This window comes from Corvus moneduloides, chromosome 17 (assembly GCF_009650955.1).
Source record: "Corvus moneduloides isolate bCorMon1 chromosome 17, bCorMon1.pri, whole genome shotgun sequence".
NCBI classification, from domain to species: domain Eukaryota; kingdom Metazoa; phylum Chordata; class Aves; order Passeriformes; family Corvidae; genus Corvus; species Corvus moneduloides.
Window position 1 is genome coordinate 3,165,658 of NC_045492.1, and position 27,663 is coordinate 3,193,320.

At 56.1% G+C, this 27,663-nt stretch overlaps 1 protein-coding gene across 2 annotated transcripts; it reads right to left on the reverse strand.

The window, feature by feature from the left end:
• Nucleotides 1-79: 79 nt before the first annotated feature.
• LOC116452784 (myosin-7B-like) lies at nt 80-27,663 on the reverse strand. 2 transcript variants are annotated; one of them, XM_032127487.1, is made up of 42 exons: nt 27,486-27,663; nt 26,677-26,780; nt 24,916-25,059; nt 24,675-24,831; nt 24,547-24,574; nt 23,387-23,483; nt 22,509-22,532; nt 20,698-20,790; nt 19,913-19,976; nt 19,713-19,811; nt 18,631-18,734; nt 17,636-17,774; nt 16,393-16,511; nt 15,472-15,621; nt 14,969-15,139; nt 14,127-14,306; nt 13,910-14,042; nt 13,402-13,478; nt 11,716-11,803; nt 11,170-11,287; nt 10,503-10,626; nt 10,009-10,145; nt 9,346-9,601; nt 8,592-8,834; nt 8,019-8,195; nt 7,523-7,668; nt 6,891-6,981; nt 5,942-6,331; nt 5,426-5,552; nt 4,997-5,115; nt 4,165-4,361; nt 3,652-4,001; nt 3,045-3,169; nt 2,650-2,765; nt 2,331-2,523; nt 2,050-2,253; nt 1,818-1,943; nt 1,532-1,702; nt 1,176-1,280; nt 698-793; nt 405-542; nt 80-218 (listed from the first exon to the last, which is right to left on the reverse strand). In XM_032127487.1, exons 1-42 carry the CDS (start codon nt 27,580-27,582, stop codon nt 213-215), a joined length of 5,823 nt encoding a protein of 1,940 aa, XP_031983378.1. In that variant the 5' UTR covers nt 27,583-27,663; the 3' UTR covers nt 80-212. The 2 variants fall into 2 exon arrangements, with proteins under 2 accessions (XP_031983378.1, XP_031983379.1); XM_032127488.1 differs by lacking the exons at nt 22,509-22,532; nt 23,387-23,483; nt 24,916-25,059; nt 26,677-26,780; nt 27,486-27,663 and having other exon boundaries at nt 24,675-24,734.

Sequence of the window (27,663 nt, forward strand, 5' to 3'; positions counted from 1 at the left end):
CTTCTCTCCTGCCTGTTCCTCCCTGTGAAAAATGTTCCTCAAGACCCCAGGAGAAGAGACCAAGGCCCGGGTTACCCTGTGACACACAAAAGAGCCAGTCCTGGCAGATCTACGTTTATTCATGCAGTGCAAAGCTGACAGTGACTGTTGCAGCCACTTGCCTCCAACCTACAGCAGCATCTGGGACAGGGCAGGGCAGGCAGCCAGGGCTCCTAATGCTGGAAGAAATCCCCAAAAGGCTTTGGTGAGAGCTGGGGTCTGGAGGCAGGGAGTGCTCAGCCACCCTTCAGCGAGGCGTCAGTGCCACAGCAGGCTGGGACTGTGGCTGTGTGGTCATTCCTCTGGCTCCAGGGCTGGCAGGAGCCCCTGCCCACCTCCCCATGCTCCCATCCACGAGTGCCTACCTTGGAGATGGTGACGTCCCTGGTCCGTGCCCGCAGTTTGTTGACCTGGGTCTCGGCGATGTCGGCGCGTTCCTCGGCGTCGTCCAGCTCGTGCTGCACCTTGCGGTACTTCACCAGGTTGGAGTTGGCCTGCTGCTCCTGGGCAGGGGGAGGGGAGAGGTGGGTGCATGGAGCACAGGCGACAGCAAGCTCCGAGCTCCCCACATTGCTCTTGCGGCCGCTGGCAGCCATGGCAGCTAGTCCCAGGGAGGGGCAGCCCTGTCCCCTGTCCCAGAGCAGTGATGGGCACTTACTGCCTCCTCAAACTGGCGCTTGTAGCTCTTGACCTTGCTCTGCAGCTTGTCAATCAGGTCCTGCATCCGAGCCAGGTTCTTCCGGTCTTCCTCAGCCTGCAAGTGCCCCAGCCCCCTTAGTCAGATCCCAGCAGCCCCTCACCTGCCCCTCACCTTTGTCCCAGTGGTGCCAGGACAGACAGCACCAACCGAGCCCCCAGCCCCATGTCACAGCACCTGTCCCTTGGTTCCCCCCTGTGTCCCAACACCCAGCTCAGGAGGTGCTGGGGAATGGGCAGAAGGACCCAGAGCAGAGAGTGGATGTTGTGACAGGGAGAAGCTTGTCCAGCTGTTGTCATTCCCTACACAGAGCCCAGAACAAGCCCAGGCTGGGCTGGGCTCGGTGGGTGGGTTGTTGAGTACCACAAGAGGCCAAGCAGCAAGAGTTGTGGCAGGTGCTGCTGGCCCAGGGCTGGAGCTGTGTCCAGAGCTGCTGTACCTGGTAGCTCAGCTCCTTGATCCTGCGCTCGTACTTGCGAATGCCCTTCTGGGCCTCTGCCATCTTCTTCTGCTCCGCATCCACCTCTCCCTCCAGCTCCCGCACCTGCAGGAGGCACAGGCCAGCTCAGCACCTGGCTCCCAAGCACCAACACCAGCCCAGCTGAGGCCAAGCCACTTTCCCAGCTCAGAGAAGCCACAGCAGAGGCTAATACCATCCTGAGCTGGGCCCTGCTCCCCCAGAGGCACCACCTGGCCTCAGAGGGCTGGGGCAGAGTCTGGTGCGGCAGGGACTGGGGCAGCCCCAGGAGCCTGCTCCTGGAGGACACAGCCAGGGATCTGCCCCTGCTTTCTCACCCTGGCCTCCAGCTTCTGGATCTGCTTCTTGCCCCCCTTGAGAGCAATCTGCTCTGCCTCGTCCAGGCGCATCTGCAGGTCCTTGATGGTCTGCTCCATGTTCTTCTTCATGCGCTCCAGGTGTGCGCTGGTGTCCTGCTCCTTCTTCAGCTCCTCAGCCATCATGGCAGCCTGCGAGGCCAAGAGCAGGGGGACATCATCACAAGGCCAGGCCAGACCAGGGGCTCAGTGGAGAAGTCGTGAGACTCTCCCCAGCCACGCAGCACAGTTCCCACCACTCTCTTACATCCGTGATGGCCTTCTTTGCCTTCTCCTCAGCATTGCGACACTCCTGCACTGCATCCTCCACCTCGTTGCTCAGCTGGGAGATGTCTGCCTCCAGCTTCTTCTTTTGGTTGATGAGACCCGTGTTCTGCACACAGAGCACGTTCACTGTGACCGGGGCTGGCCATTCACCACTGCTACACAGACTCCTGACTCTCCCACCAGTGGAGACACAGGACTTGGCAGTGCCTCACCTGGGAATGGAGCAGGGTGACCCTCTCAGTGGTCTCCAGCAACTCCTGCTCCGCCAGCTTCCTGCTCCTCTCCGACTGCTCCAGCGCTGCCCGCAGCTCCTCCACCTCTGCCAGCAGCAGGTTGTTGCGGCGCTCCAGGGCACCCGCCTGCTCCTTCAGGTCGTCGTTGTGGCGCTGGGTGTCATCCAGCTCGATCTGCAGGTCCTGTGGGGCAGCGTGGGGTCAGTGAGGACAGCACAGAGCCGGGCTGGCAGCAGGGACAGCACCGAGTCTGTCCCAACCTTGATCTGGGCCTGGAGCTGGCGGCCCAGCTTCTGGAACTCGGCAGCCTGGCGGTTGGCGTGGTTCAGCTGGATCTCCATCTCGTTCAGGTCCCCCTCCATCTTCTTCCTCAGCCGCACGGCCTCGTTCTTGGCCCGGGCCTCCGCGTCGAGCGAGGCCTGCATGGACTCCATGGCGCGCTGGTGGTTGCGCCTGCAGGAGAGGCCCCGCGTCAGCCATGGCCCCTGGGGACACCCAGCCTGGGGCAGCCCTGCCGGGGCCACAGTGCCAGCTCTGCCCCCGCAGTGACGTCCCAGCCTGTCCCCTCACCCCACACACCTCAGGTTCTCAAACTCCTCGTCCTTCTCTGCCAGCTTCCTGTCCATATCAGCCTTGATCTGGTTCAGCTCCAGCTGAATGCGCAGGGTCTTGCTCTCCTCGTGCTCCAGGGCTCCCTAGAGACAGCTCAGCCATGGGAAGGTGGTTCCTGGGAAGGGGGCTCTCCCCAGCCACCCACCCCAGCCTGGCCTTGTCCCCCCCAGCCCATTGCTATGGGGGCAGAGCAGGTGGAGCCACCCCAGTGCCTGCAGTGGTTGCAGGACCCCCATGAATGGGATTCCCAGGGGTCACAGCCCGGCTCAGGACTGTCATTGCCCAGCAGCATCCAGCCAGAGCTGCAGGGTGGGCCAGTGGCTCTTGGGGGCAGCAGGAACATATGGGAAACAAGGACTCACCTCAGCCTCCTCCAGAGCTGCCTGGATATCGCTCTTCTCATTCTCCAGCATTTTCTTCACCTTCTCCAGCTCATGGATGGTTTTGCCACCCAGACTGATCTGGTCAGTCAGATCAGAAATTTCCTCTGCCATGGACAGAAGGAATTTGGTCAGGAAGGAATTTGTGGGGCCAGCCCAGTGCAAGTGATGTCCCCGTCCCCCTGCCCAGGCTCAGCTGATGCCCCACAGCCCCTTGGAGAGCAGCCAAGGCTGTGCCTGGGGACATTTCTGCAGTCTGGGAGAGAGCATAGAAGAGGCATCAAGGACCTGTTTGGTCCAAGAGCAACACCCCCAAGGCAGTGCCACACAGCAAATCGTGTGCCATTTGGGCACAGGAGCCATTTGGGGACAGGAGCCAAGTGGCTCTGCCTGTCCTCCCAGAGTGTCCCCAGCATGAGGGCAAGACACGCACTGGCATCCCAGCAGGGCTGCTGCATCCCTCCAAGGGATGGGCTGAGCAGCAAGGTTCACTCCTGGCCAACACGGGACCCAATCCCACATGTCTGAGGACAGGGCAGGAGCACGAGTCTGGGCAGAGCCCAAGGGGAGCACTTGAGCCCAGTCCTACCCTGCAGGTTCTTGTTCTCCCTCTTGAGGGTCTCCAGGTTGTCCAGGGACTCCTCGTAGGCGTTCTTGAGCTTGAAGAGCTCCGTGCTCAGGCTGCGCGACTCCTTCTGCGACGCCTCCAGCTCCACCTGGGTCTCCTCATACTTCTGCTTCCACTCGGCCAGGATCCTGTCGAAGTTGCGCTGTTTCTTGTCCAGGGCAGCGCAGGCCGAGTTGGCGCGTTCCAGGTCCACCGAGAGGTCCTCGATCTCCGTCTGCAACCGGTGCTTGGTCTTCTCCAGCGAGGCGCACTTGGCGTGGGCGGACTCCACGGCCTCCTCTGCCTCCTGCAGCCGGGTGGCCAACTTCTTCCTGCCGATGGCACGGGGGTGAGCGCTCGCTGCCCCAGCGCCATCCCGCCCCACAGCCTCAAATCCAGGCAGGAGCGTGCTGTGTCCCCCTGGGTCTGGGAGAGCCCCACTGTTGAACAGAAAGTTGCCACCCACAGGGAACTGACTCGTGCCGTGGGACTTACTTGGCTTCCTCCAGCTCCTCAGTCCTCTGGATGGCATCAGTCTCGTACTTGGTTCTCCACTGGGCCACCTCGGCATTGGCTTTGGACAAGTTCCTCTGGAGCTCGCTCTTGGCCTCCACCTCCTCCTCGTACTGCTCCCGCAGCAGGTCACAGTCGTGCCGGGAGGCTTGCAGGGCATGGGCCAGGGCGTTCTTGCTCTGAGGAAGGGAGAGCAGCAGCTGACCCCAGCTCCAGGACACAGGCCGTGGCCAGGACTGGGAGCAGCAGCAGGGAGCTTCTGTCCTTCCCAGGTGAAGAGCTGCCCTGTGTGCAGGGTACGGCCCACCTCCCCTGCCCGAGAGTCTGAGCCACTGCCACAGTGCCACCCAGAGACCAGCCATGCGGTGATCTGTTTACCCACCGCTTTTCTGATCCCGTATTTCATCCTTCCCCCCTCACCCCGCTTTCCCTTGCCCTAGCCCTGGCCACCCCCTCGGGTTCTCCCTATCGGTCCCTGTACCCCAACTCCTCCCAGGGACCACCCCTGCAATCTGACAAAACCCCCCTGCGCCCGCACCATGAGCTCTCTCTGCCTCTGGGGGTCACCAGGACAAGATGAAACTATTAAAAGTCCTCTGAAACCCTCATGGGGAGACCCTTCTCGCCTCCTTCGCTGTCACTGTGTTGTAGAGCTGATGGCTGCTGGAGCAAAACCGCGGAGCCGTCCGAAAAGGACTACGGGAGGGCGAAAACAGTCACACTGCCTTAAGCAGCCCCACTGAGCTCTCAGGGAAAGCTGCAGCCAGCTAAACCAAACCTAGCACTACAACACAGCCATGCCCTGAAACCTCACCTTGGTCTCTTCCTCCAGCTGCCTCTTGAGCTCCTCAATGTTCTGTGTGAACGAGACCTTGCCACGGCTCAGCTGGTTGATGAAGGACTCCTTCTCCTCCAGCAGCCGACTAAGCTCCCCTGGGTTCAAACAGAGCCAAACCAGCTCCTTTGGGGCTGTAGGGCTGCAATCTGCACTAGCCCACACTCCCCCAGAGCCTGTGGCCTCCAGCTGTCCCAGCTGTATCCCCACCAGGGCAAGCTGGGCCATGGGCAACCAGTTAAAGGCAAAGGATGCCAGCAAGGAATCCCTCCTGAGGCACAACTAGCTTCTCCCTCCATGGGAGAAAGAGGACAGACTGCCTGGCTGAACCCCACTCCCCCAGGCAGACACCCCAGAGTCAGAGCATGCCCGAGGCAGCCGTATGCCCCTGGCTCGTGCCCCACGCACCGTTCTCGGTCTGCAGCCGGCCCCGCTGGGCGTTCACGTCCGTCAGCTGTCGCTGCAGCTCGTCCACTTTGGCCTTGGCCTCGTTCAGCTGGTCCTCGTAGGTGCGGCACAGCTTCTCAGCATTGGCCTGCAGGCACCAACACAGCCCGGCTGAGCCAAGCTCTGGCCACAGAGCACCCTTCTCCCACCCTGGGACTCCCTGTCCCGCTCAGTGGATCCTATAGGCACACAAGGCAGAGAGCAGGAGCCTGCCAGAGCTCCCTGCTAAGCTAACAGGGGCTCTCTGCAGTCAGACTCCCAGAAATGTCTTCCCAGAGCCTCCAAACTTGACTAGGACAAGTAAAGCATCCTGTAGTGACATAGGGACAAGCTGTGGGTCAAACAGGGACTTGGCCATGGCAAAGAGCTATTTGAGACACCATCCCATGGACATGGCTGTGCTGGTCACGCTGCACCCCCAGTTCCACTGACATCCACAGGAGCGACAAAACAGCCCCGTGGAGAACCAGCACCCACCTTGTTCTTGGTGATGTACTCGACGTTGGACGACAGGTCATCAATCTCCATCTTCATCTCGCTCTTCTCCTTCTCCAGCTTCTGCTTGACGCGCTGCAGGCTGTCGATCTGCTCGCCCAGCTCGGCCACGCTGTCCGCGTGCTTCTTGCGCAGGGCGGCCGCCAGCGCCTCGTGATGCAGCGTGGCCTCCTCCAGGTCTCGCCGCAGCTTCAGGAATTCCGCCTCCCGCTTCTTGTTCAGCTCCAGCTGCATGGCCGTGGTGCCGCCGGCCTCCTCCAGCCGCTCGCTCAGCTCCTCCAGCTCCCGCGACACCTCCGCCCGCTGCTTCTCCACCTTGGCCCTGGCGGCTCGCTCGGCCTCCAGCTCCTCCTCCAGCTCCTCAACGCGTGCCTGGACACACAGAAAAGGGCAGATGCTCCAAACTCTGGGTGAAGCTCCAGCATCTCTGCTCTCTGCAGGCAGAGCAGTGTCTCTGCTGATGATGGGAAGCAAGAAGCCACCAGTCTCGGGCTGTTTCGGGGGGCAGGTGCTCCTTGGTAGCATGTTTGGAGCTCCTGGTCTTCTCTATCCCTGCCATGATCCAGCTGGCATGAGCTACTTTTCATGGGATCTTCCATGATTGTGGGGATCTGTCTCTGATAGGAAGAAGCCCAATGTCCTAGATTTGGGTTTTCAGAGTTTGGGCACTGGATTAAAGTTTTTATTTTGGACAGAGAACTACGTCCTGGAAGCTGTTCCTCAGGCTGGTGATAGTGTTCACCTCAATAGCTCATTCTTTCTTTTTCAACCCACCATGTTTTGGCAGAGGGCTTGGCTCCTGCCAGCCATGCCAGCTTTTTCCAAGGAGATGCCCTTGTGCTCAGAGAGGGACTGGCCCATGCAGATTCCCCAGCACATCTATTGGAAATTTCAGGCTCCCAGGCTGTAAGAACAGTTCTTCCCACCATACCTGGACCTCCTTGATCTTCTTCTGCAGCTGGGCCTCCATCACTTGCCCATCTTCAATCCTTGAGTTCAGCTGACTTATCTCAAACTCTTTCCTGTACAGACAGAAGGCAGAGCCTCTGGTCAGACAAACACTGTTCTGACAGCTTCTTCTGGCTCCTGAATTTCCCTGCACTGTTACACCCAGGCCAGAGGACAATCAAGCCCACACAGGAAAGGACTGCAGGGTAAGAAGACTCTCATGGAAAGCTCACAGGGAGGGCTGGAGCAGCCAAATAGGCAGATAACTGGCTCTGAGGGTTTCCCTCTGAGCTCCCAAGGTGTTCTCCAGTTCCCCAATGAGAATGAGACATGACTGAAGTCTCTCTACTTGCAGCTGAGGCCCCAGCAGTGTTGGATCCTGCCAGGCAAGCCCCTCCTCTCCAACCCCATGCCCAAAGGAAGATCCATCGTGCCCTGGTCTGTGAGTCTGTCACAAGCTCCTCAGCCTCTCTGCAAAGTGCCCAGGAAAACCCAGCCCTCATCGTGCCTGGACTGGTCACACAGCAGTGCCCAGAGCCCCTGCAGAGGCCACACATCCACTAAATTTAGAGGAGCAGAGCAAGCCCAGAGCCCAGGCAGGTGTCACGCACTCACTTCTTGAGCTTCTCCTCCAGCTGCTGTTTGTCATTCTCCAGATCCATTACAGACTCTTGTGACAGCTTCAGGTCTCCTTCAAGCTTCCTTTTTGCTCTCTCCAGGTCCATGCGGATCTTCTTTTCTTGTTCAAGAGAGCTTTCCAGCTGGAGGATGAAGGGAGGTGGGGTAGGGAGGGAAAGGACCCTCTGCAGCCCCACCCTTACCCATGTCCACTACCCATGTGGGAACTTCACCCAGCCCTGGGAGCCAGAGGTGTTTCCCAGCCGGTCTCCAGTCCCATTCCCTCAGCCCAGGACTGCTCTCCAGGAGGGGCTCTAGACCACCTCTTGTTTCAGGGGTAGTTTGTCAGTGGGATTATGCATCAACTGGCCATGTTAAACAGGGATCTGGTAACAATCCCACACTCCAGATCCCACTCAGGGACAGCCTTTGGGCTCTCCTGGAGATACGACTCAAACCTCTCTTGCTTTATTCTCACTGGCCCATGACTCACATCATCCACTTGCTGCTCCAGTTTGACCTTGGCTTTGGTCAGTGTGTTGACCTTGTCTTCCTCAGCCTGCAGGTCATCCAGGGCTTGCTGATGGGCCTCTTGCAGGGCTTTCTTCTCCTTCGTCAGCTTGGCAATGATCTCATCCAGAGCAGCCATCTCCTCAATCAGGTTTTTAACCTGGATCAGCGAGGACAAACATAGAGAGAATCTTCTCAGAGGGAGGAGGTGCAAAGCTACTCCAGCAGTCTGATCCTTGCAAGGCTGGAGTCCATCCACAGGCAGCAGCAGCTCGGCACCCCACCGGCAGCCAGCCCCTCTCCCCTTGGCCAGGCTGGTCCCACCAGGGGTTTTCCATGCTCCAAATCACTTGCCACAGCACAGAACCATTTGCCCATACCCCTCTGGGCAATGAGGCAGGACATGGAAGGTTCTGCCCTCTCTCACTCCCCTCTTCCCTCTGCCCTGCCCCAGCACCCCCACACCAGCAGCCTTATCCCAGATGTTTCTCTGGTGTCCCCACAAGCACTGAGGCCCCAGGGCAGCGAGGCTGGGTGCTGCAGGGAGGTCGGTTACCTTGTTCTCCGTGGCGTGTTTCTCCTTCTCCACCTTGGCCAGCGTGATCTCCAGGTCATCGATGTCCTTCTTCAGCTCTGCACACTCATCCTCCAGCTTGCGTTTCTTGGCAGTGAGCTCTGAGTTCATCTCCTCCTCATCCTCCACACGCTCCATCAGCTCCTTCACCTTGGCCTCCAGCTGGATCTTGGACTTGATGAGCAGGTCACAGCGTTCTTCTGCATCTGCCAGGTTGTCTTGCTCCTGGGAGAGGCACAGGAGAGCCAGGGCTCACCCTCTGCCCCCAGACTCTACTCACAGCCCTGGTCTTCTCCTTGTGGAAGGGACAGAGCAAACCCAAGGTGCTCAGGTGTACAAAAACTACAGCTCCAGTCACTGCCCGTAATCAAGGTGTGCAGGACAACCACTCACACCAACCAGGGCCAAAGAGCAACTCCATCTTTCCAGAGGAAGGACACGCCGGCACAAAAAACAGCACAAAATTTGGCAAGCAAACATTGCCATTCCCTCCCACCCCGTTGCGAGGAGAACACCCTTCCCAGAGCCAGGGGCTCACAAATCCCTGTGACAGCCCCAGGATGTGATGGTACCTCAGCTCTGCACAGCCTTAGGTTGTGTTTCAGACTGACTGTGGCAATGAGGGAGCCTCAGAACTGCAAGAGGCTGAAGGAGGGCTCCAGGACATTCTGCTCCTTCTTCGACCCATGGGCCCTGCACTGTTTTTACACTTCCAGAGAGAGGGTGAAGCACTTACTGCCTGCAGCTGGAGAGCCAGGTCATTCTTCTCCTGGATCATGGAGACCTGCTTCTCTTCCAGCTCCTTCCTCTTTGCCTCAGACTTCTCCAGAGCCTCCTTCAGCTTCTGGAATTCCTCCTTCAGGTTGGACATTTCCTTCTCAGTCTGAGCAGACTTGAGTAAAGGCTTGATCTTGAAGAACAGCTTCATCCAGGACCAGTTCTTGACAGCATTGAAGGCCCGGATGTTCCACTGGATGGTGTAGAGGGCTTCCCTGGGGGAATACAAGCACAGCATCACCAAGGGTGTACATTCCCCATGTCCCATCTTGGCTTCTGCAGGCCTGGACACGGCTCCATTCTCCACCAGCCAGACAAATGGCACAATGGTGAATGAGTGGCACATTGTCTGCACACTGTACTGGCCCTGCTGGGATGGGTGGGGTGGCCTGGATTTCAGCTCTCCTCACTCTGCCTCCCTCTGAATCTTCCAGAGGAAACCAGAGGCTCCCCACACCTAGATCCTCCCTACCAGGGCCATGCTAGATCTCTTCCAGGTCTGCCTCCATCCCTCAGGACCAACCCCTGCCAGACACAGGCAAGTCCCACAGGTCAAACCCACTGACATGTGCACAAGAGACAAGGAGACACAAAGTTCTGCCTTTTGCCCCCACAACTCTACCTCCTGCTGATGATCTTCTGGTACTCCAAACGCATGAGGTACCCACGGATCCTGGCCTGGAGCATTGTCAGGACCTTGGCCAGACGCTCATCTCGCATCTCCTCCAGCAAGCCCAGCAAACCAGCCTTGAAAAACACCTGTGGGCAAGAGAGCAGAGTCACCAGCAGAAGGACAGAGGGCTCAGGGGTAATACAGCCTGCCAGGGAGAGCTGGAGGTGCACCCACGCACGGCACAGGCATCTGGCACCAGATCTCCTGCCCTGAGCACATCGTGCTGCCTGGCAGGGACAAGCTGCTGTGGTGGGTGGGACAAGGTCAGGCAGCAGTGACCTGCTCAGAGCTCTTCTTTCTCTTCCCAGCTTGAGTCCCTTCAAGGGCCACACACACCCTGCAGAGTGCAGGGCTACAGCAGGGCTGTGGCCAGGCAGACACAGGCATGGAGAGCAACAGGAGGGACAATTCATCCCTCCCAAGGGCCATCTGCCCGCTCTCACCTTGGTGTGACCAAACTTGTACTGTGCATGGTCCAGGTCCAGGGAGCTCAGCAGCTTCTCTGTGGCCTTCCTGCTGTCCACAAACTTGTCTTCTGGAATGGCTGCTGGATTGAGGATACGGTAGCTGTGGGGAAAAAGCAGAGGGAGACCATGCAGGAGGATTGCAGCACCACCATCATCCCAGAACCCCAGTCATGCCAGTTCCCACTGGAGCCATGTGGCTGCACCACAGGCTGAAGCTGTGTGTGAACCAGTTGCTCCAGAGCACAGGATTGCAGGCACCAAGGAACCCTGCCAGAATTTAGTCCCTGAACATCAAGGGGGCTGTGCAAGGAGGCCACTGGCCTCACTAGACCTGGGCTAAACAGCATGGGTGGGACCAGCTGGAGAACCCCAAGGATCCATCCCAAGGGCAGAGAGAAATCCGAGCCCGGATCTGAGGGCTTGAGCCTTGCCACCATCCCCCTGCACCAGCCCTGCATTCAGCACCTCAAACGTGAAGATCTCATCCCAAACTCTCCATGGCTGGCACCCCAGAGCCAGCAGCAAAGCTATCCCAAACTGGACAGGCACTTGGAGGTATGTGGGGGAACAGGCTGGAGCCAGGACAAGCCTGTCTGCCCTCAAAACATGTGTGAGTTGCTGAAAAGGAAAAAGAAGGAGTTACCGCTGCTTGAAGTCTGCATAGAGGATCCTGTTGGGGAATCCCTTGCGGCAGATGCGGATCCCTTCCAGGACACCGTTACAGCGCAGCTGGTGCAGCACCAGGAAGGAATCCATGGCTCCTGTGGGGGAGGACAGACATGGAGCTGATGCTCAGCCCATCAAGGCAGAGGAAATGGAGCTGTAGCCTGGGCCTGAACCCTGGGAACATCCCGTGGTTTGAACACAGGTGTCAGCCTGTCCTGCAGGTCTGTGCTGAGCACCAGTGCTGCAGCCTGGGCCTTGGATGGTGGAACTCAGCCTGAAAGACTCATCCACGGCTGCTGTTATACAAGTGCCAAGTGCACAGCCAAATTGGGAGCGTGGCAAAGCTCACTATCCCCAGTAGAGATTGACCTGGCTTGCAGGAGTTTCAACACTGAGATGGGGTCAGGGCTCGGTGGCAGCATGAAGAGGGTTGGGGAGAGGGTGGGTGCAAGAATGCCTGCCAGCTCCCATATGTGGCTGTCCCCAGGGGCACTGCCAGGCTGCTGCCTCAGCTCTCCCATACCTGGGGTCTTTGTCTCGTTGGGGATGATGCAGCGGACGAAGTGGGGCTGGGTGGAGCGCAGGTTGGTCATCAGCTTGTTGAGGTTCTCCTGCAGGGCAGACACAGAGGGTGAGGGGCTGAGAGGACAGCTCTGCTTCCCTACAACACTCCTCTTTCTCTCCAGCCCCTTCCCCCCCACAGGCAGGGAGGGAGCAGACCCTGAGAGCCCCTTATGGCATGAGAAAGGGGAAATTTCCTCTTGCTGTCCTGCCAGTGGACATCTCCAGCCCCAGGGCAGGATCAGTGCCAGGGTGGGAGCCATGGCAGAGGGCACGGGGCTGGCAGACAGGCCAAATGGCACCGGCAGGTTTTGCTGTGCCAGAGGGGTTTGCTGTGCCTGATGCTTCCCAAGTACTTGTAGGGAAAGTTTTGCTGCAGAGGAGAGCCAGGGACACAGGACTGAGCATATTCCTGGTACAGAGCTCTGTGCTCAGCGCCCTGCAATTCCAGTGCTGGTGTCCACACTGCCTGCAGGCAGAGGATGCTAGGACATGCAGGATTTCCCTGCACCTCCACAGCGCTTCACCCCCTTTGGCCGTGCCAGAGGGCCCTGCTGATCCAGACTGCACCTCCTTGTCTCTCCAAGGCTCAGCCCTGCCTTTGCTTGTGGGAAAGGCATCTGCATCCTTGATCTTTCCAGCTCCCTTTCCCTGCTTTTACAGGCTCAGCCTATCCAGGACCAGTTCAGGGAAGGGAACACCTTCCCACAGCTCCACATCACCATGGGGCAACTCCTCACTGCAGGCACCTTTCCCCAAGGCCTGAGACTTGTCCAGAAGGAGGAAAGTCACACTTCTCCCTGAGCAGGAGCTCTGCCACAGAGCTGCCCTCTTCAAGCACCCCGGCACAGAATCACAGAATGTTCTGAGTTGGAAGGGATCCACAAGGATCATCCAGGTCCAGCTCCTGGCCCTGCACAGACACCCCAACAGTGCCTGGGAGCATTGTCCAAACACTCCCGGAGCTCTGGCAGCCTCAGGGCCGTGTCCACTGCCCTGTCACCAAGAGGCTGTGATGGCAGGACACATCCCTCTGTGCTGCTTTCCAGTTGGTTGAGCTCTGGGTTGGACAAGTAACTCCTGTGCTGAGCATGGGATGGAGCTGTGTGACATCCTGAGCTGTAAAATGGGTCATGTCACCCCCCAGGACAGGGAGCTGCCTGCTCAGAGACCTGCAAGATCCTCCTCCATTTTCTTCTGCCCAAAGCTTGTCCTTCCCGCTGACAGGAATGAGGAGAGAAGTAGCACAGACTTAAAGTGATGTTCATGTAATTAATTATCTAAACATCACTACAAGTCTTAACTGCCGCTCTCTCAAAGGCGGAGGAGCTGCTGCAAGCGTCACGTGGGCAGGAGCAGCACGAGCCCAGCTCCAAGGGACCCTGGAGCCTCATGTCCTGCCCTAGGAGCATGGGGACAGGGGTGGACTCTGCCAGGCACAGGCCCCTTGCCCAGGAATGAGAGGGAGCTGGGGGCTTTGGCTTAGTGGTGGTCCTTCAGGAGCTCTGGTGCTCCTTCAGGAGCTCTGCTGGTCCCTCAGGCCCCAGGAGGTGCAAGAAGCCAAGAAGCTTGGCAGGGAAGTGGGACTGCCAGTGGGACTCTCAGAGCATGTTTCCCTCATAGCCCTGCATGAGGGGCTGGCTCTTACCTTGTGCAGCTGTGACACTGTTTGGAAAGAAGCTGCCTTTTTACGTTTCTCCTTGGTCCCTGGCTTGTGAGGTTCCTCTGTGGGGTTGAAATATCGATTATTTACATCAGCAAAACATCTGCCTGGCTTGAGGGACTCAGAGGCACCCCCAAACACCTCTAAAATTCTCACAGCCCTTGCTGTTTCTAAAGCATAGGTGGTTGTGCCCTGCTGCAGAACAAAGGCACTGACCACCAAAAACACCTCCCACAGTACCCAGCTCTGGGTGTTGCTTCTCAGCTCCTGGTAGCAAGACACCCCTTCACCCACAAAGTCACAGGGCCACCACAACAGCCCTACAAGCCCTCAGACCAGCACCCACCTACTCAGGCCAGGCAGGATTTTAGGGATCAATGTGGATTTTCCCTTTGCCTGGGCTGCCAGGGACAGGGATGCTGCACCAACAGCTGGGCATGGAGGAGAGGAGGGGAGAGACTGAGGCTAAAAACGGGGTGAGGGTGTTCCTCACCTGAAGCAGAGCCCACATAGTTCTCATACAGAGAGGCCAGGAGCTTGTTCTGGGATTTCTGGAAGACGGACACCACTGTCTCGTTCAGGGGGTCCTTGTTCTTGTCCAGCCACCCCACAATGTTGTACGGCACCTGTCCCCAGAGAGGAAAGGTCAGGACAGCCCTGTCCCTGCCAGGGGAAGGTGTGGATGCTGGGAAGAGCTGCCAGGGACGTACCACACCAGCGTAGTGCACCACCTCAAAGTGGGCCTCGTATTTCCGCTTCTTATCCGGCCGCGGCTTCTGGAAGTTGGGCGACTTCCCGATGTGGTTGTCATAGAGCTTGGACTTGAAGGTCATGTCAGAGGCTTTGGGGAACATGCACTCCTCTTCCAGGATGGACAGGATTCCCAGGGGCTGCAGGGAGAGGGGGGGATAAAGAGGACTGTGCTCAGCATTGCCACGTCCCATCCCAAAATGGGATTCTCTGTGCCAATGAGTACAGGCTTGACCTGGGAGATCCCATCCTAATCCAGGTGCAAGACATTGGCCATAGGGCCAAGCTGTCACTGGCATATTCCAGGCTGTATCTGACCTCCCAGGCCCATGTGGGACTGGCCAGCCCTGCAAGCCATGGGAGCTAGGAGCCTGCCCTGGTCCAACAGATTGTTGAGAAGGAGGGATCCTCTCCAGGATTGCTCCATTTCAAAAAAAAAGAAAGTTTCCTTCATGCAATGGTGGAAATATTTTCAAGTAAGAGGCACTGAGGGGCAAGTGGGTAGGAGAAAAGGGGAAGAGATGATTGCTCTCTGGAGGAAAAGGCTGCACTAGGTTTTGTGGCTCACCAGTGGGTAGGAACAGAATTTCCATGTTTTCATAAAGTCAAAATTTGTGTCAAAAAGGTCTCAGTGGGCTGGAAGCTCTGAACTGTAAGTGTGGAGAAAATAAAGCTGGGCACTTGCCACTGACTGGGGAGGGAATCATTTAATTTTGGTAGCAGAGCACCTCTCACTGCTGCAGCCTCTGCAAACAAACCATCCCCCAGCAGTACCAGCCCTGTGCCCTGCCTCACACTTTACCTTCTCAATCAGGTCGATGCAGGCCTGCAGGTCCAGGCCAAAGTCAATGAAGACCCATTCGATGCCTTCCTTCTTGTACTCCTCCTGCTCCAGGACAAACATGTGGTGGTTGAAGAACTGTTGCAGTTTCTCATTGGTGAAGTTGATGCACAGCTGCTCGAAGCTGTTGAACTGCAAGAACAAAGCAGACCTGGGTCAGAAGGAGGAGCTCCAGAAGCGAAGGGATTCACTCCTGTGCTTTGTCTGGGTGTGAGGGGTGATCCCTGCCATGCTCAGCTGTGTTGCTACCAGAGCAGGTAGCCAGCACTCACTGGAGAGGTGCCCACAGCAGTGTTAAATCATTCCCTGAGAGCTGCCCATTTGCTCCAGAAACATCAGACAAGAGCTCGTTTCCTCATCAAGGCCAGCAGTTTGTTAGAGGAGATAGAGCTCCCAAACACCAGGGGACTGAGTTGTCCCTACAACACTCCCCTGAACCCACTGCAGGGGCCTGCAGAACTCACCTCAAAGATCTCGAAGCCTGCAATGTCCAGTACCCCGATGAAGAACTGCCTGGCCAGCTTGGTGTCCAGGGTCTTGTTGATTCGGGTCACCAACCACTTGAACATGCGATCGTAGGTGGCTTTAGCCAGGGCCCCCACAGCGTAGACCACCTGCCAAGGCAAACCCCAGGGCACACAGTGAGCTTCTCCTGGCTCCTGCAGGAGCCAGAGGCTGAGAGAGAGCTCCTCCTGGCACACAGACTGATCCAAGAAGTTCATGGTTACAGTACAAACTCCAAAATTAGTTTTACATTCCTCACAAGTGTGTTCCTGCCTACCTAGCCTATCTTGCCTCCAAGGTCTTAGGACATAAATTCAGTTTAAAGGGGTATTTTCAGAAGCCTTGTGCCTGGCAGGAGCCTACAGCCCACTTTGGATAAGACACCAGCTCCTGAGGTCCTCTTGAACTGTACTTGAGGGCTGGCTTGCACGACCCAGGCCAGGTCTGGGTTCCTAACTGGGGTGTGGCTGGAATCTGACAGGACACATTTTTGGTGCATTTGAGTCTCCCAGTTCAGATGAGTGTTCAGATGAGTTTTTTACTTTTCAGGGCTGAACTCTTTGCAGGAGTGTGACTGTCTCTGAAGCAGATCCATAGAGCCTGGAGCTCCTCTGGCTGGGATCCAGCCCACATTTCAAAGGCACTGCACTGAATCTCCAGCCTTGGTTAATGTGCAAAGCTATCAGTCAGCTCTGCTACCCACTTTCCCTGCTGCTGAAAGCCAAGAACTGCAGATACACCTTCTCCTGCTCCTCTGGAGTCTCTTCCTACACCCAAGAGAGTGAACTGAGGCACCAGTGGTGCTGTGCAGAGCACAGTGGGCGGTGGGCCTGAGCACCCCCGAGCAGGGGACACGTGTCCTGTTGTCCTGTCACACTCACCTGCTCCACGTTCTGACCTTTGGTCACGTACTCGTTGCCCACTTTGACACGAGGATGGAGCAGCCCCTTGATGAGGTCAGCTGAGCTGATCCCCATGAGATAGGCAGCTTTGTCAGCACCTGGAAAGCAGCACAAAGGAATGAGGAGCACAAAGGCAGGAGGGAGGTCTGGGAAGGGAAAAAGGAACCAAAATAAAAAGTGACCAGCTCTTATGATGATCAGTGCTAACCACACTGGTTTTTCCACCTGCTCCAGAGTCTCCTCCAGTGTCTAATGTGATTTTCCATCTTTGATAGTCTATGATGCTTTAAAGTCTGAACCTCCTGCCTGAGAAGTTACTGCTTGGATACCTGCTGCGCCTTATCAAGTGCTTATCAGGTTTTAGTCTTCTTGGTCTGGGAATCTTGATGCATTTTCCAGTGGAAGTTTGAATTTCCATGCAGTGAATTTGAAGTGACCAGAAGAGAGGTGATTGTCTTTCATAAACTCTTAATAGCAGACTGTAGCTAGAAAAACACCTCTGTAGGGAAATCACTGCCAGATCAAAACCTTCATTAACTGCCAGGTAGCAGCTAATGCCTGTGCTGCCATTCCTGAGGCAAAGAGAACTTTTCCTTCATGAATGTTAACATGACACAGACTGATCCAGGTAGTCATTTCTGCTGGATCCCTGCTCAAGCCTTCCAAGTAAGGGCTAGAGCTCCCCTCTCTCACCCTTGCACATGCTGGAAAGTCACCCTGTCCCTTCAGGTTTGCTCTGCAGCCTGACTGATCTTAGATCTGTGCTTTTCATTGGATTTTCCTGAGCAACAAACCTAGAAAAGTAGTGACTGTGTCCTACTCTAGCTGCTCTTCAGGAGGCTGTGAGCTGAGCAGGTCGTGCTCATGGCCTGGCTCACCCTCTGTGGATGCCCTGCCTGGAATGGTGTCCAGTGAAGTGCAGGAGATGAGGAGCAGGAGGAGACTGCACAAGATGAAGCCCAGCCAGGGTGTGACACCCTGTGATGCTGCCAAGATAAGTCTGATGCAGACGAGCCCATCTTGCAGAGAGACTGTCCTAAATATTCCTGCCCAAGGACAAGCCCTTTGTGCACCCCCAGCAGGGCCTAAGACCGTGTGGGTGTTTGGGATCAGGGTCACTGACCTCCACAGGCCAGGCATGGGGAGCTACCCCAGCTTGGCCTTGCAGGAACGTGGGCACCCAGCCAGGCTGGGCAGGTCCGGAGCACAGAGCCCAACTCACTTTCAGTGCCATCAGCCTCTGCCTGCTCCTCCCGCTGCTTTTGCTTGAACTTCATGTTCCCAAAGTGCATGATGGCCCCCACTATTTTATAGCAGCCATATTTCTCGTCATTGCTGAAGCCCAGGATGTCCATGGCGTGCTGAGGAGACACAAAGCAGTAGAGATAGAACAAATTCACCACGCTGAGGTGAGGGCTGGTTCCTTCTCCCACCATCTCCTAAGGTGCTCTCCCTGGCCTGGGGCTGGGCAGGGTGCTCTGTCTGGTGGGCACCTAACCAAGGAAACCTGTCTGTGGGGTTTGAATGTGGCTCCAGCTCCCACAAGACCTATTTGAAAGCAAAAGGAATAGCCTAGCATGCACAAGCAGGAGGTTTCCCAAGCTGAGGGCTCAGGAGGAGACCTGACCAATCTCTACAGCTCCCTGACAGGAGGGTACAGCCACGTGGGGTCAGGCTCTGCTCCCGGGGAACAGGGACAGGATGGGAGGAAACAACCTCAAGCTGTGCCAGGGGAGGCTCAGGTTGGACATCAGGAAGGATTTCTTCCCAGAAAGGGTGGTCAGGCATTGGAAGAGGCTGCCCAGGGAGGTTTGGAGTCCCCATCCCTGGAGGTGTCCAAGGAAGGACTGGAGTGGCACTCAGTGCTCTGGGTGGGGACATGGTGGGGATCGGGCACAGGTTGGGCTTGGTGATCTTAGGGGTCTTTTCCAGATTTAATGACTCTGTGATCTTCTTTCTCATGGGCACTGTGGGAAGTGCTCACGTGCCACAGGCCCTTCCTGATGCAGGGAATTACCCTCCCTTCCCTGCCTGGATGAGGCTGTTGGTGGAGACCAGAGTCACTCTGCCCCTTCTTGTAGGCTCACTACAACCGCCAACAAACCAGAGGGAATTCCCAGCTGATTTAAAGAGGGACACACCAAAAGCCAGGACACATCCCCAGAGCTGCCCAGAAGGAGGCTGTGCCCTCCCCAGGCCCCCGGGCTGTGCACGTACATCCGTGGCCATGAGCTCCTCGCCATCATCCAGGTTGTCCACTGTCGTCACCCCCTGGGAGCAGAAGTGGTAGTCGTAGGGGTTGAGGGACAGCAGCAGCATATCTGTTGGGGGGTGACATGCAGAGGGTTAGGCCAGCCTGGCAGGGACATCCCTGCACACAGATGGCAGCAGGAAGGCTTCCCCAGCCTCAACTAGAGGGCACCAGCTGGGGAAGGAATGGCCTCTTCCAGCACAGGCAGGTCCCACATGGGTCCACCTCTTCTGTGCTTGCCTCCTGCTTGCTATCTTGGGAAATGGCCTGGCTGCAGACTGATTTAGAAGTGGCCACCATGCCCTTGTGACTCCAGATAAGATTACTGCTCTCTCAGACCTGCCTAATAAGGTGCTGTTCAGCACCAAGCTCAGGAGCCCACAGCCAAGAGCTGACCACCCCAGGGGGCTGTGCCAGCCATCCTTCTGCGTGGGGAATGGCTTCCTGAGTGTGATGTGGCACCGGGAGGCTGCTCAGAGCACAGAGCTGCCCCAGCACAAACTCGAATCAGGTGGGGGGGCTGTCCTGGGGATCTACTCCAAGGCCCTGAGAGAGCTGTGCAGCTGTTCCCAAGCTCACCTGAAACACGTCATCTCACTAGGGAGGCTGAACGAGTTTGGAGCAGGCTGCAAAACACTTCCCTCTATCCCAAAATGAGTAAATCTCCAGCCTGCAAGCGCTGAGGTCAGTGCTGTACCCACCACCCCATGAGGACTGTGCAAGGCAGCTTTGCAAAGCACACTCCCACCTTGCAAAAAGACCCTGAGTGACCTCTGCTCCTACACAGTGGCAGAAAGGGCTTTAGTTTGACTTCTCAGCCTGTGAGGATAATGGAGGCTGGGCTAGATGGCCTCTTGAAATCCCTTCCAGCCTGAATTATGCCCCAATCCTATGATCCTGTGCAGCTAGCAAAGCATTCAAGGGCAGAACCTGCATGGTGAGCTGGCTTTGCTCATTCCTGTGGATGCCAAAGCTGACAGCAGAGCTCTCTGGGGTTGTTCTCAGGCCATCCTGCTCTAAGGGCTGTCTGCATCTTTGGCTGCCTTACCTTGCAGCTCTGGTTTCTTCCCAGAGAGGATTTGGTAGTAGATGTGGTAGCTTCGCTCTTTGGGTTGCTGGAAAATCACTCTGGATTTTTCCAGAAGATCTAGAATGAAATAGGGCAGAGGGGGTCAGAGGAGGGCTTGTTCCTTCCCAGAGCTGAGCCCAAATAGTGGGATGAATTCCCTCCCCGGTGCAGTTACTCACAGATGTCAATGTCTGCAGAGGCCAGTTTCCCTGAGGGACCAAAGTGGATCCGGATGAACTTGCCCTGAAAACACACACGGGAGGTAAGTGTGGGCTTGGCTACATAGGTACAATTCTGAACAGGCCCTAGAAACTGAATTAATTTCCTGCTTCTTGCGCTTCTGCTGATGCCAGGCAAGTTACTGGGCTCTGTAAAGGAGTGAAGTTCTCTGGTTTGTAACCTGCAGAAGCTCAAACAGCATTGCCCAGGGGTTTAAATACCAGGCAGGCAGAAATTTCACTGACAGCAGATAAATGCCTGTCCTCAGGCCTATTCTTACCACGAAGCACTTCTGCAGGGCGCTGTGACACTGAGCCTGCCCACAGCCCCTGCTCTGTGCTGGGCTCAGGGTCTGCCCTAGCAGTGCCTCCCTCCCCTCCAAGGCACAGGAGCTCTGCAGCCACAGCAGAGCCAGGCTAGGCTTAGCAAAAACAATGCTGCATCTTGGAAGGGACACACTCATCTGTTCCAGAGCACTCTGGGCTGTGCTCACCGTCCCTCTCAGCTCGGGTCCTGCCAGGGATGTCTCTCCAGCCACAGGCTGTGACACCAGGGCCATTCGTGCTGGCCACCATTTACTGCACTGATGTAACTAGAAAAAACTTGGCCCTGGCAGTGCATTCCCACTAGGAAGCAGATCCCTGCTACATGCCCGTGGCTCACACTGCACGAACCCACAGTGCCACTCGCCGTGCCTCCAGCCCACACAAACACCCACAGCTCCCCGTCCTGCTGAGGCACTCACAAAACGCGAGGAGTTGTCGTTTCTTATGGTTTTGGCATTGCCAAAAGCTTCCATGGCTGGGTTAGCCTCGATGATTTGATCCTCGAGGGTGCCCTGGAAAACAAAACCAAAGGATGTGTGAGGTCCCACACAGCCAGAGGGGATCAGTCACCAAGAACTCGGGGCAGTGCCAGGGGCTCCTTGCTGCACTCCTTAGCTGTCCTTGAGGCACCTCCTGGCCTGCCCAGGCAATGCAGCTCAGTTCAGGGATCAGCAGAGCTGGGGTTTGCAGCAGTGCTCTCTGTGGGCTTCTCCTTGCCTAAACTGGTCCCTCTGGAGACCCAGGCTGCTGTCCCCTCTGCACACAGAAGTCCTCTCTTAGGAGCTACAATATGCAAACCAAGAGCAAGCTCGTGTTGTCACCACAACAGTCTGAATCATTTCAGGCTCTCTGACATCAGGCATTTCCTCTTCCAGCAAACCAAATGTCTAGGACAGCTCACACCAACAGCATATTGTGAAACAAGAGGTCCCTACACCAACAACATGCATGGCGGGGTCCCAGTGTGATGGGAATACACCACAGGTCCCAGCTGGCATGATCTGCTGGGAATACTGGAGCTCTCCTGAGCAAGCCCTAAGATTAATCCTCTCCTAACCTTGTTTTTCCATGCGTTTCTCTGCTCAAAGATAAAGAGACAGCCTCTGTCTAATGCAGGTAAAGCAGGACAGGGATTTGAGGAGAGCAGCAAGAGACTGGTGCCAAACCACATGAAGGACGGTGGGGTTTGACATCAGCAATAGAGTTTGGTGGCAAAGGCACCTGCAGGATTTTTCACGGGAGTTTTTGCCTGTGCTCTGACACATGACAATCCACAGGGCTTTCCTTAGGTGGGGAACACCAACTCTGGGCTCTGCCCACCCAGAGCCACCCTCTCTTTCCAATGCTGGAACCACAACTGCTCCCCAGTTCTGCAGCTCCAGGTGTGTGAAGGGCAAGAGAGACAGGGAGCAGCTGTGAATCACACAGTTACCAACACACTATCACCTGAGTATCCCTTGATCTCTTATCTTTAAACTCAGCCTGACCTAAAATTACCTGGCCTATGAGGTCCAGTGAGGGCAGCCCCAAGACCCACGGATTCAGCCCCTGAGCTGTGTCACTCTGAGTTTGTCCAGGTGGTCACTCATGTGATGATAAACATCCCCCAGCCAAGGGTGTGCACCAGCTAAAGGCTCAGAGAAATCAAGGGCCAAGGATGTGTTGGGAGCCCCAGGGGCTGAACCTTTGCTGGATTTCCTTGGAGCAAACACCTCAGAAATGTCCCCCAGACAAGGACATCAGCTGCCTGCAGTGGTGGGCAGAGCCAGTCTGGGGCTTTGCAGAGGGTGGCAAGTCCAGGCACCAGCAGGGCACTGATCTGCAGCCAGAGCACAGGGCTGCCTGTGGCAAAAAGGGTCTTCTCCTGCCCCTCAGCACCACCACCCTCAGCTGGGCTTTGAGGCTGAGGAGGATCTTCAGAGAGTGGAGGCTTCACCTCACCTTTGGAGGAGCCCACACCACCCCCAGGCAAACACTGGATAGGAATGAATGTTTGAGGAGTAATTTTCCCTTGACGGAGAAGTTGGAGTCATAAAGGCAGAAAGACACCAAGAGATGAAACAGCAAAGCTTCCAACTATGGGAAGAGGGGAGATACAAAGCCAAGTGGAGAACTAAACACTGCCAAGGTGCTGCTCCCAGACCTAAGGTAGAAGCCCCACACATCACCCCATCATAGATCTGTGGTGCAGCAGAACTCTGTCCTCAGCATTAGAGTCCACAACACTTACCCCAGTTTTAGTGGCAAGAGCTGCCTAGAGAAAGGAGAGAAAATTGTCTTTAGAAATCCAGAAAAGTCAGGCAAGAACCACAAGAAGCATGGTCAGAAAAGCAGGGCATGACCATTTAGTGCCAAAAAAAGTCCAAGAAAAAAAAAACCTGGGAGGATTAAACTTTATAGGAGAGGCCAAAAAGTTGTTAAATAGATTAGCTCAAAAAAATAAAGAAATGCATCAAAAAGCAAGAACAGTTAAATTCAAACTCAAAGAAGGGGAAAGAAAATAATGCTGAAGTGTTGCTTGTCAGATACCTAAAGCAGCCAGTTTGCTTCCACGAGGGGAAAGCAGGCTGGAGCCTCAAGGTATCCAGAAGAAATAAGCAATTGCAAGGGCAGCTCAAAAATAACCAGCACCAAAGAAAAGCAAGAATCAAAACAAGAGCAAGAAAAGCACAAGGTAGAAAAGGGTCAAAATTAACAAATGGAGGGGAAAAAAGGAGAAAATGCTGAAAAGCAAGGCTTAAAAGAGGCAAGGTGGGAAATGGAAGGTTTACTTCATCCCTTTAATGCTGCTTAAGAACATCACTGGGGTGTTGAAGGAGGAAGAGAAGGAGAACAACTAAAGAACACCTCTTCCAGGCTGCACGGATTGAGCAGCCACATAAAAAAAGAAAATCCATTTCCCCTTGAGCAGAATTATTTCAAGCCTTGCTTGTTCAAAAGTCAGGGAAAAGCCAAGCCCTGGGCGGGTCAGACCAAAACTAGTTTCCAAACACAAAAAGTTGGGGAAGAAAAAGTAAGAAGAAGAAAGGGGAAGGAGGGGGAAAAAACTTTTAAACAAAGAAAGAAAGGAAGAAAACAACAAGAACTTGTTTCAAAAGAAGGTCTTACTACTTTCTTGCCCGGTGTGTCGCCCAAGGCTGCGACAATGGCAAAGTACTGAATGACCCGCTTGGTGTTTACAGTCTTACCAGCACCAGATTCTCCGCTTAGAGTAACAGAAATACACAGATCAAGGGCATGAGGCAAAGAACAGGCACAACTCATCGCAGCCACCCTGAAGTCTCAGAGGGATGGAGAGGCTGGAGCTCTCAATCCCGCAGCCTGGCGGGCTACGTGCTTGTCTTTAGGGCTTGCCTTTGGAGCGACACCCAGCTCCAGGCTCCCCGTGTCCCTGCCGGCTGCCAGCCCGGGCTCTGCCCGGCTTCCGGAGGTGCCGCGGGGGCTCAGCTGCCCACTGCAGGCGTGGCACGAGGCGCCCACCGAGGCGGGCCAGCCCTGGCCGCGGGGCTGCAGCTGTCCGGGGTCAGCGGGGACCGGCCTCGCCCGCGGCCGCTCGGGCGCTTTCAGCACGCCCGGCTCTGCTGGGGCATCTCGGAGATGGCAGCGGCACCGCGCCGAGGTGGATCGTGCCCGCTGTGGGCTGCGGGGAGCTGGCGGGCCCCGCTGAGCTCATCCCTATAGTTAGTGAGCCGCTCTCCATTGTAATCCCAGATCACAAAGAGCCGGGGGCAGCGGGCAGCGGAGCCGCCACCGGACACGCGCCAAGCATCTCTCCGCAGCCCCTGCCTTTCCTAATTAGGCCATGGCCGAGGCTAAAAATGTCCGTGGCTCCTGGCAGCGGAGAAGGGTCCTTTAGAGTCCTTTATATAGCCCTTATCTATATGTCACTTGAAATCAACCTGGCCTCCACCCTCCCACGTCACCCTCCTCCCCCGCCGCCGCCCCTCCGGCCACCATCTCCCTCTGGCCTTGGCCTCCATCTCTGCTTTCCCCTCGCTCCCGGGAGGGTGCCGGTGCTCGGGGCGCCCCACGGCAGCTCCCGCAGCTGTCGGGGTGCGGGGGAGCCCGGCCCGCGCGGGCTTTGTCACCTGGCACGGTGGCGGCGGCAGCCTGGGCGGGAAGGGTGACAGCTGCCGGCATGGGGGGGGGACGGGACACTGCCGGGGGGGCTCCTCTGGGCACAGGGTGCCCATCCAGGGAGCGCGGCACGGGGGTCTCGACTGCTCATAGCGGGGCTGGGCAGGGCGAGGGGATGGAGGGGCACTTACGTGATGAGCATGGACTGGTTTTCACGGTCTGGAAGAGAAGGAGCCGGCATTAGGGCAGCGCTGCCCACCCCACCCCTGTCCCAGGAGCCCGGACTCCTCCGTTTGGGGTCCCCCAGGGCAGGGCTTACTGCGCAGCATGTCGTTGTAGGCGTTGTCGGCGATGGAGTAGATGTGCGGCGGTGCCTCCGTGCGCCGCTTGCCCTTGTAGGCTGCCACCACGGGCGCCGTGTACACGGGCAGCCACTTGTAGGGGTTGATGGTGACACAGAAGAGCCCCGAGTAGGTCTGCGGGGGGAAAATGGGTGGATGAGGGAAGGGGGTGTCCCAATGGCCCCTCACCTCCCCAGCCCACGCGTGCCACGGGCTTACGTAGATCATCCAGTGGGAGTAGCGGCGCTTCAGGTTGTAGAGCACAGAGGCCTCGTTGAGGTGTGTCAGCATGGCCATGTCCTCAATCATGTCGAACTTGGGGGGGTTCATGGGCTGCACCTCGTCCTCCTTCACCACCCGCGTCTGTCAGAGGAGGGGGGACACGTCAGAGGGACCCCAGTTCTCCTGACAGTCCCGTGCTGGGGACAACCTTGGCCCCAGTGCCTGCTGTCATCCTGACAGGGCTGCCCACCGCTTTGGGGTGACAGGCCCAGGACAGCCCCACCAGCACCCAGCCACAAAGCCCAGCTGGGACAAGCAAGCCCAGCTTGTTCCCTCCTCAGCGAGAGGGGCTGTGGCTGAGCCTGCCAGGGGAGGTCCAAGCTGGGCAACACCAGGTTGTTCCCCTGCAATGTGTTTGACACCCCCATCCTGTGCTCTTCTTCCCAGCCTAAAAGCCTGTGGCAGTGCAGCCTTTTGCTCCAAGAGATCCCTGGTTATTTGGGCAAACAGCTGAAGCCTGTACCCCATCACTTAAAACTGGATTTATTTAATCCCACGAGACCAAGCACGGGGAAACGATCACATTACGTATCTGGCCTGGATGGGAGAAGCTGGATTTAGCAAATGGTCTTGTTAATAAAGATTAAATGAAATCTTTCAGAGGTTTATCTTTTTTACGGGTGAAGTGCATGGTGTTAAAAGGCATCAGGTGTCAAAAGTAGGAGGGTACACAGGATAAGGGTGGGCTTTATGTCTCTTGAAACTTTCTGCTGGAAATGCTGATCCAGGGAAAGCTGATACAGTTTCTGATTTTGTAAATCCATGACAAATCATGAAAAAGACAGTTTCAAGAGGTAACAGCAAAAGAGGGTTTGGAAACTGTTCTCAGAATCTGAAGGTGTTCTAAATATCAAAATTAACTTTTAAAATTTATAACTCCTCTATGATAAATTTTACTTGCTTTCCAAAATTCAGACAAAAATATTTTCAAAGCCTTGACACTTTTCAAAGACAATTACATATCTTTTTTTTTTTTCACATTTGGCAGGCACGAACCCTTCTTAGTGCCATTCTGACTAGAGAAGAAATAGAAATACTGCCTGGTGAGGTCCTTGTTTTTTTTCCCCAGTTTCATACCAGTGTGAATCTCTGCTCTGCAGTGGAGTTGCAGGGCCATGAGACTCTCATAGCCAAGAAAGGAATGTTAATTAAGATCATTTGCAGCTAATTGCACTGAATATTATCTTGACAAATACCAGCTGGTCCCTGCTTGCTTTGCCTCCCTCCTGCTGCCAGAAAGTTAGAGCCTCACCACCCAACACAGCCTGTCCTCCCAACTGCTCACCCCACTGCAAATCTGGGCTAAAACGAGCAGGAATTGGCCAATTGGCCCCTTACCTGTTGTTTCAGCCCTCGGGATGAGCCAGGCACTGGTTCAGCATCACAAAGGGCTGTTCTGGGGGGTGCTTCCCCATCCAGGAGCTGTGCTGGGCCAGCCCCACCGTGCCCTCAGTGTGTCCCGAAGGATACCCCGGCTGTGGCAGCAACCCCTCGATGGGAGATGCTGAACTGGGGCCACTCTTGGCAAGCAACTGGCCTACGTGTGCTGACACTGCTGTGTGTGTCCCCCCGGGGCACGACTGATCAGCGGGACAGGGCTATCAGCAAGAGCTCATGGCTTCAGACGTGATCTTGTCACACGTATCCCCCCTCTGCACACATTTGCTCTCCCTCAGAAAAGGAAAGGTATTTGCTTACTTCCTTATCTTTGGTTTCCACAGTGACTTTGCCACCAGAGCTTTCTTTTATTTCCACTTCAATATAGGCCTCTTTCTCGTCCGGGATCCAAGCTCGCTTCTTTCCTGTAGGAGAAATGGAAAGGAAAGGAAAGGAGACATAATATAGGTTGAAATGCAGGAGACCATTTGAAATTGTCAACTGAAAGCCACATAAATGCAGTTTGATAATGTGGAAGGACAGTGATTCCTTCCTACGTTCTTAGTCATAGGAGCTGGGATTTCTTTGCCCTTGTCGTGTTTGGCAGCTGTTTACTCTGCTGGAGTCAACTTCTAGCCTGACAGGATTCTGCTGCTTCATGTGTGCCTGCACTCAGACCGTCATGAGAAAAGGACAGTGTGAGGAAGCAAAATTCTCCTTGATTGCCCAACTGAGAGGAGCAACTTGGGCCCTGGAGCCTGAGCATAGGAAGCCGTGGAAAAATGGGGTGGCTGGGACAGGGAGGACACCTCTGAAATGAAACAAAGCTGCAGAAGGCTTTGACACCAGACCCTCAGCCCATCTCCCTCAGCCCCCTGCCCCTCAGGGTCGGGGGAGATGAAGGATCACCTCTACCCACACCTCAGCAAACCAGGGGAAATTCCAAAACCTGCTTTTCCCACTTTTGAGATCTTCCTGCCCTCCAGGGTGCTGGGGCAATTCTGCAGTGTCTGTGATGCCTTGAGGAGCAGCACAGGGAAAGGGGCAGGGAGGACTCCTAAGAGAGCCATGGCAGAGGGGCTGGCCCGGGGACACACACAGGGCTGTGCTGAGCAGCCTCGGGCTCTTACCATCGAACGGGATTGTCTGCAGCTTCAGCTGCTCCGTGTAGCTTTTCCGGAGGTACTGAGCAGCCTCCCCAAACTCGCTCATGTCCAGCATAGACATCTTGTCCGGCTGGAGGGAGATTTGGCAGCAGCGAAGGAAGAGTGAAGGACACTTGAGCGCTGACAGGAGGGAAGGACAAGG

Bases quoted from the DNA above. Each gene is read 5' to 3' on its own strand.
- LOC116452784 (XM_032127487.1), bottom strand. From the start codon at position 27,582: ATGTCTATGCTGGACATGAGCGAGTTTGGGGAGGCTGCTCAGTACCTC. The intron at 17,775-18,630 runs GTACGTGCACAG...GTGTCTCCTCAG, and splicing joins AGGAGCTCATGGCCACGGAT to CACGCCATGGACATCCTGGG. The intron at 794-1,175 runs GTACAGCAGCTC...GGGCACTTGCAG, and splicing joins TCAAGGAGCTGAGCTACCAG to GCTGAGGAAGACCGGAAGAA.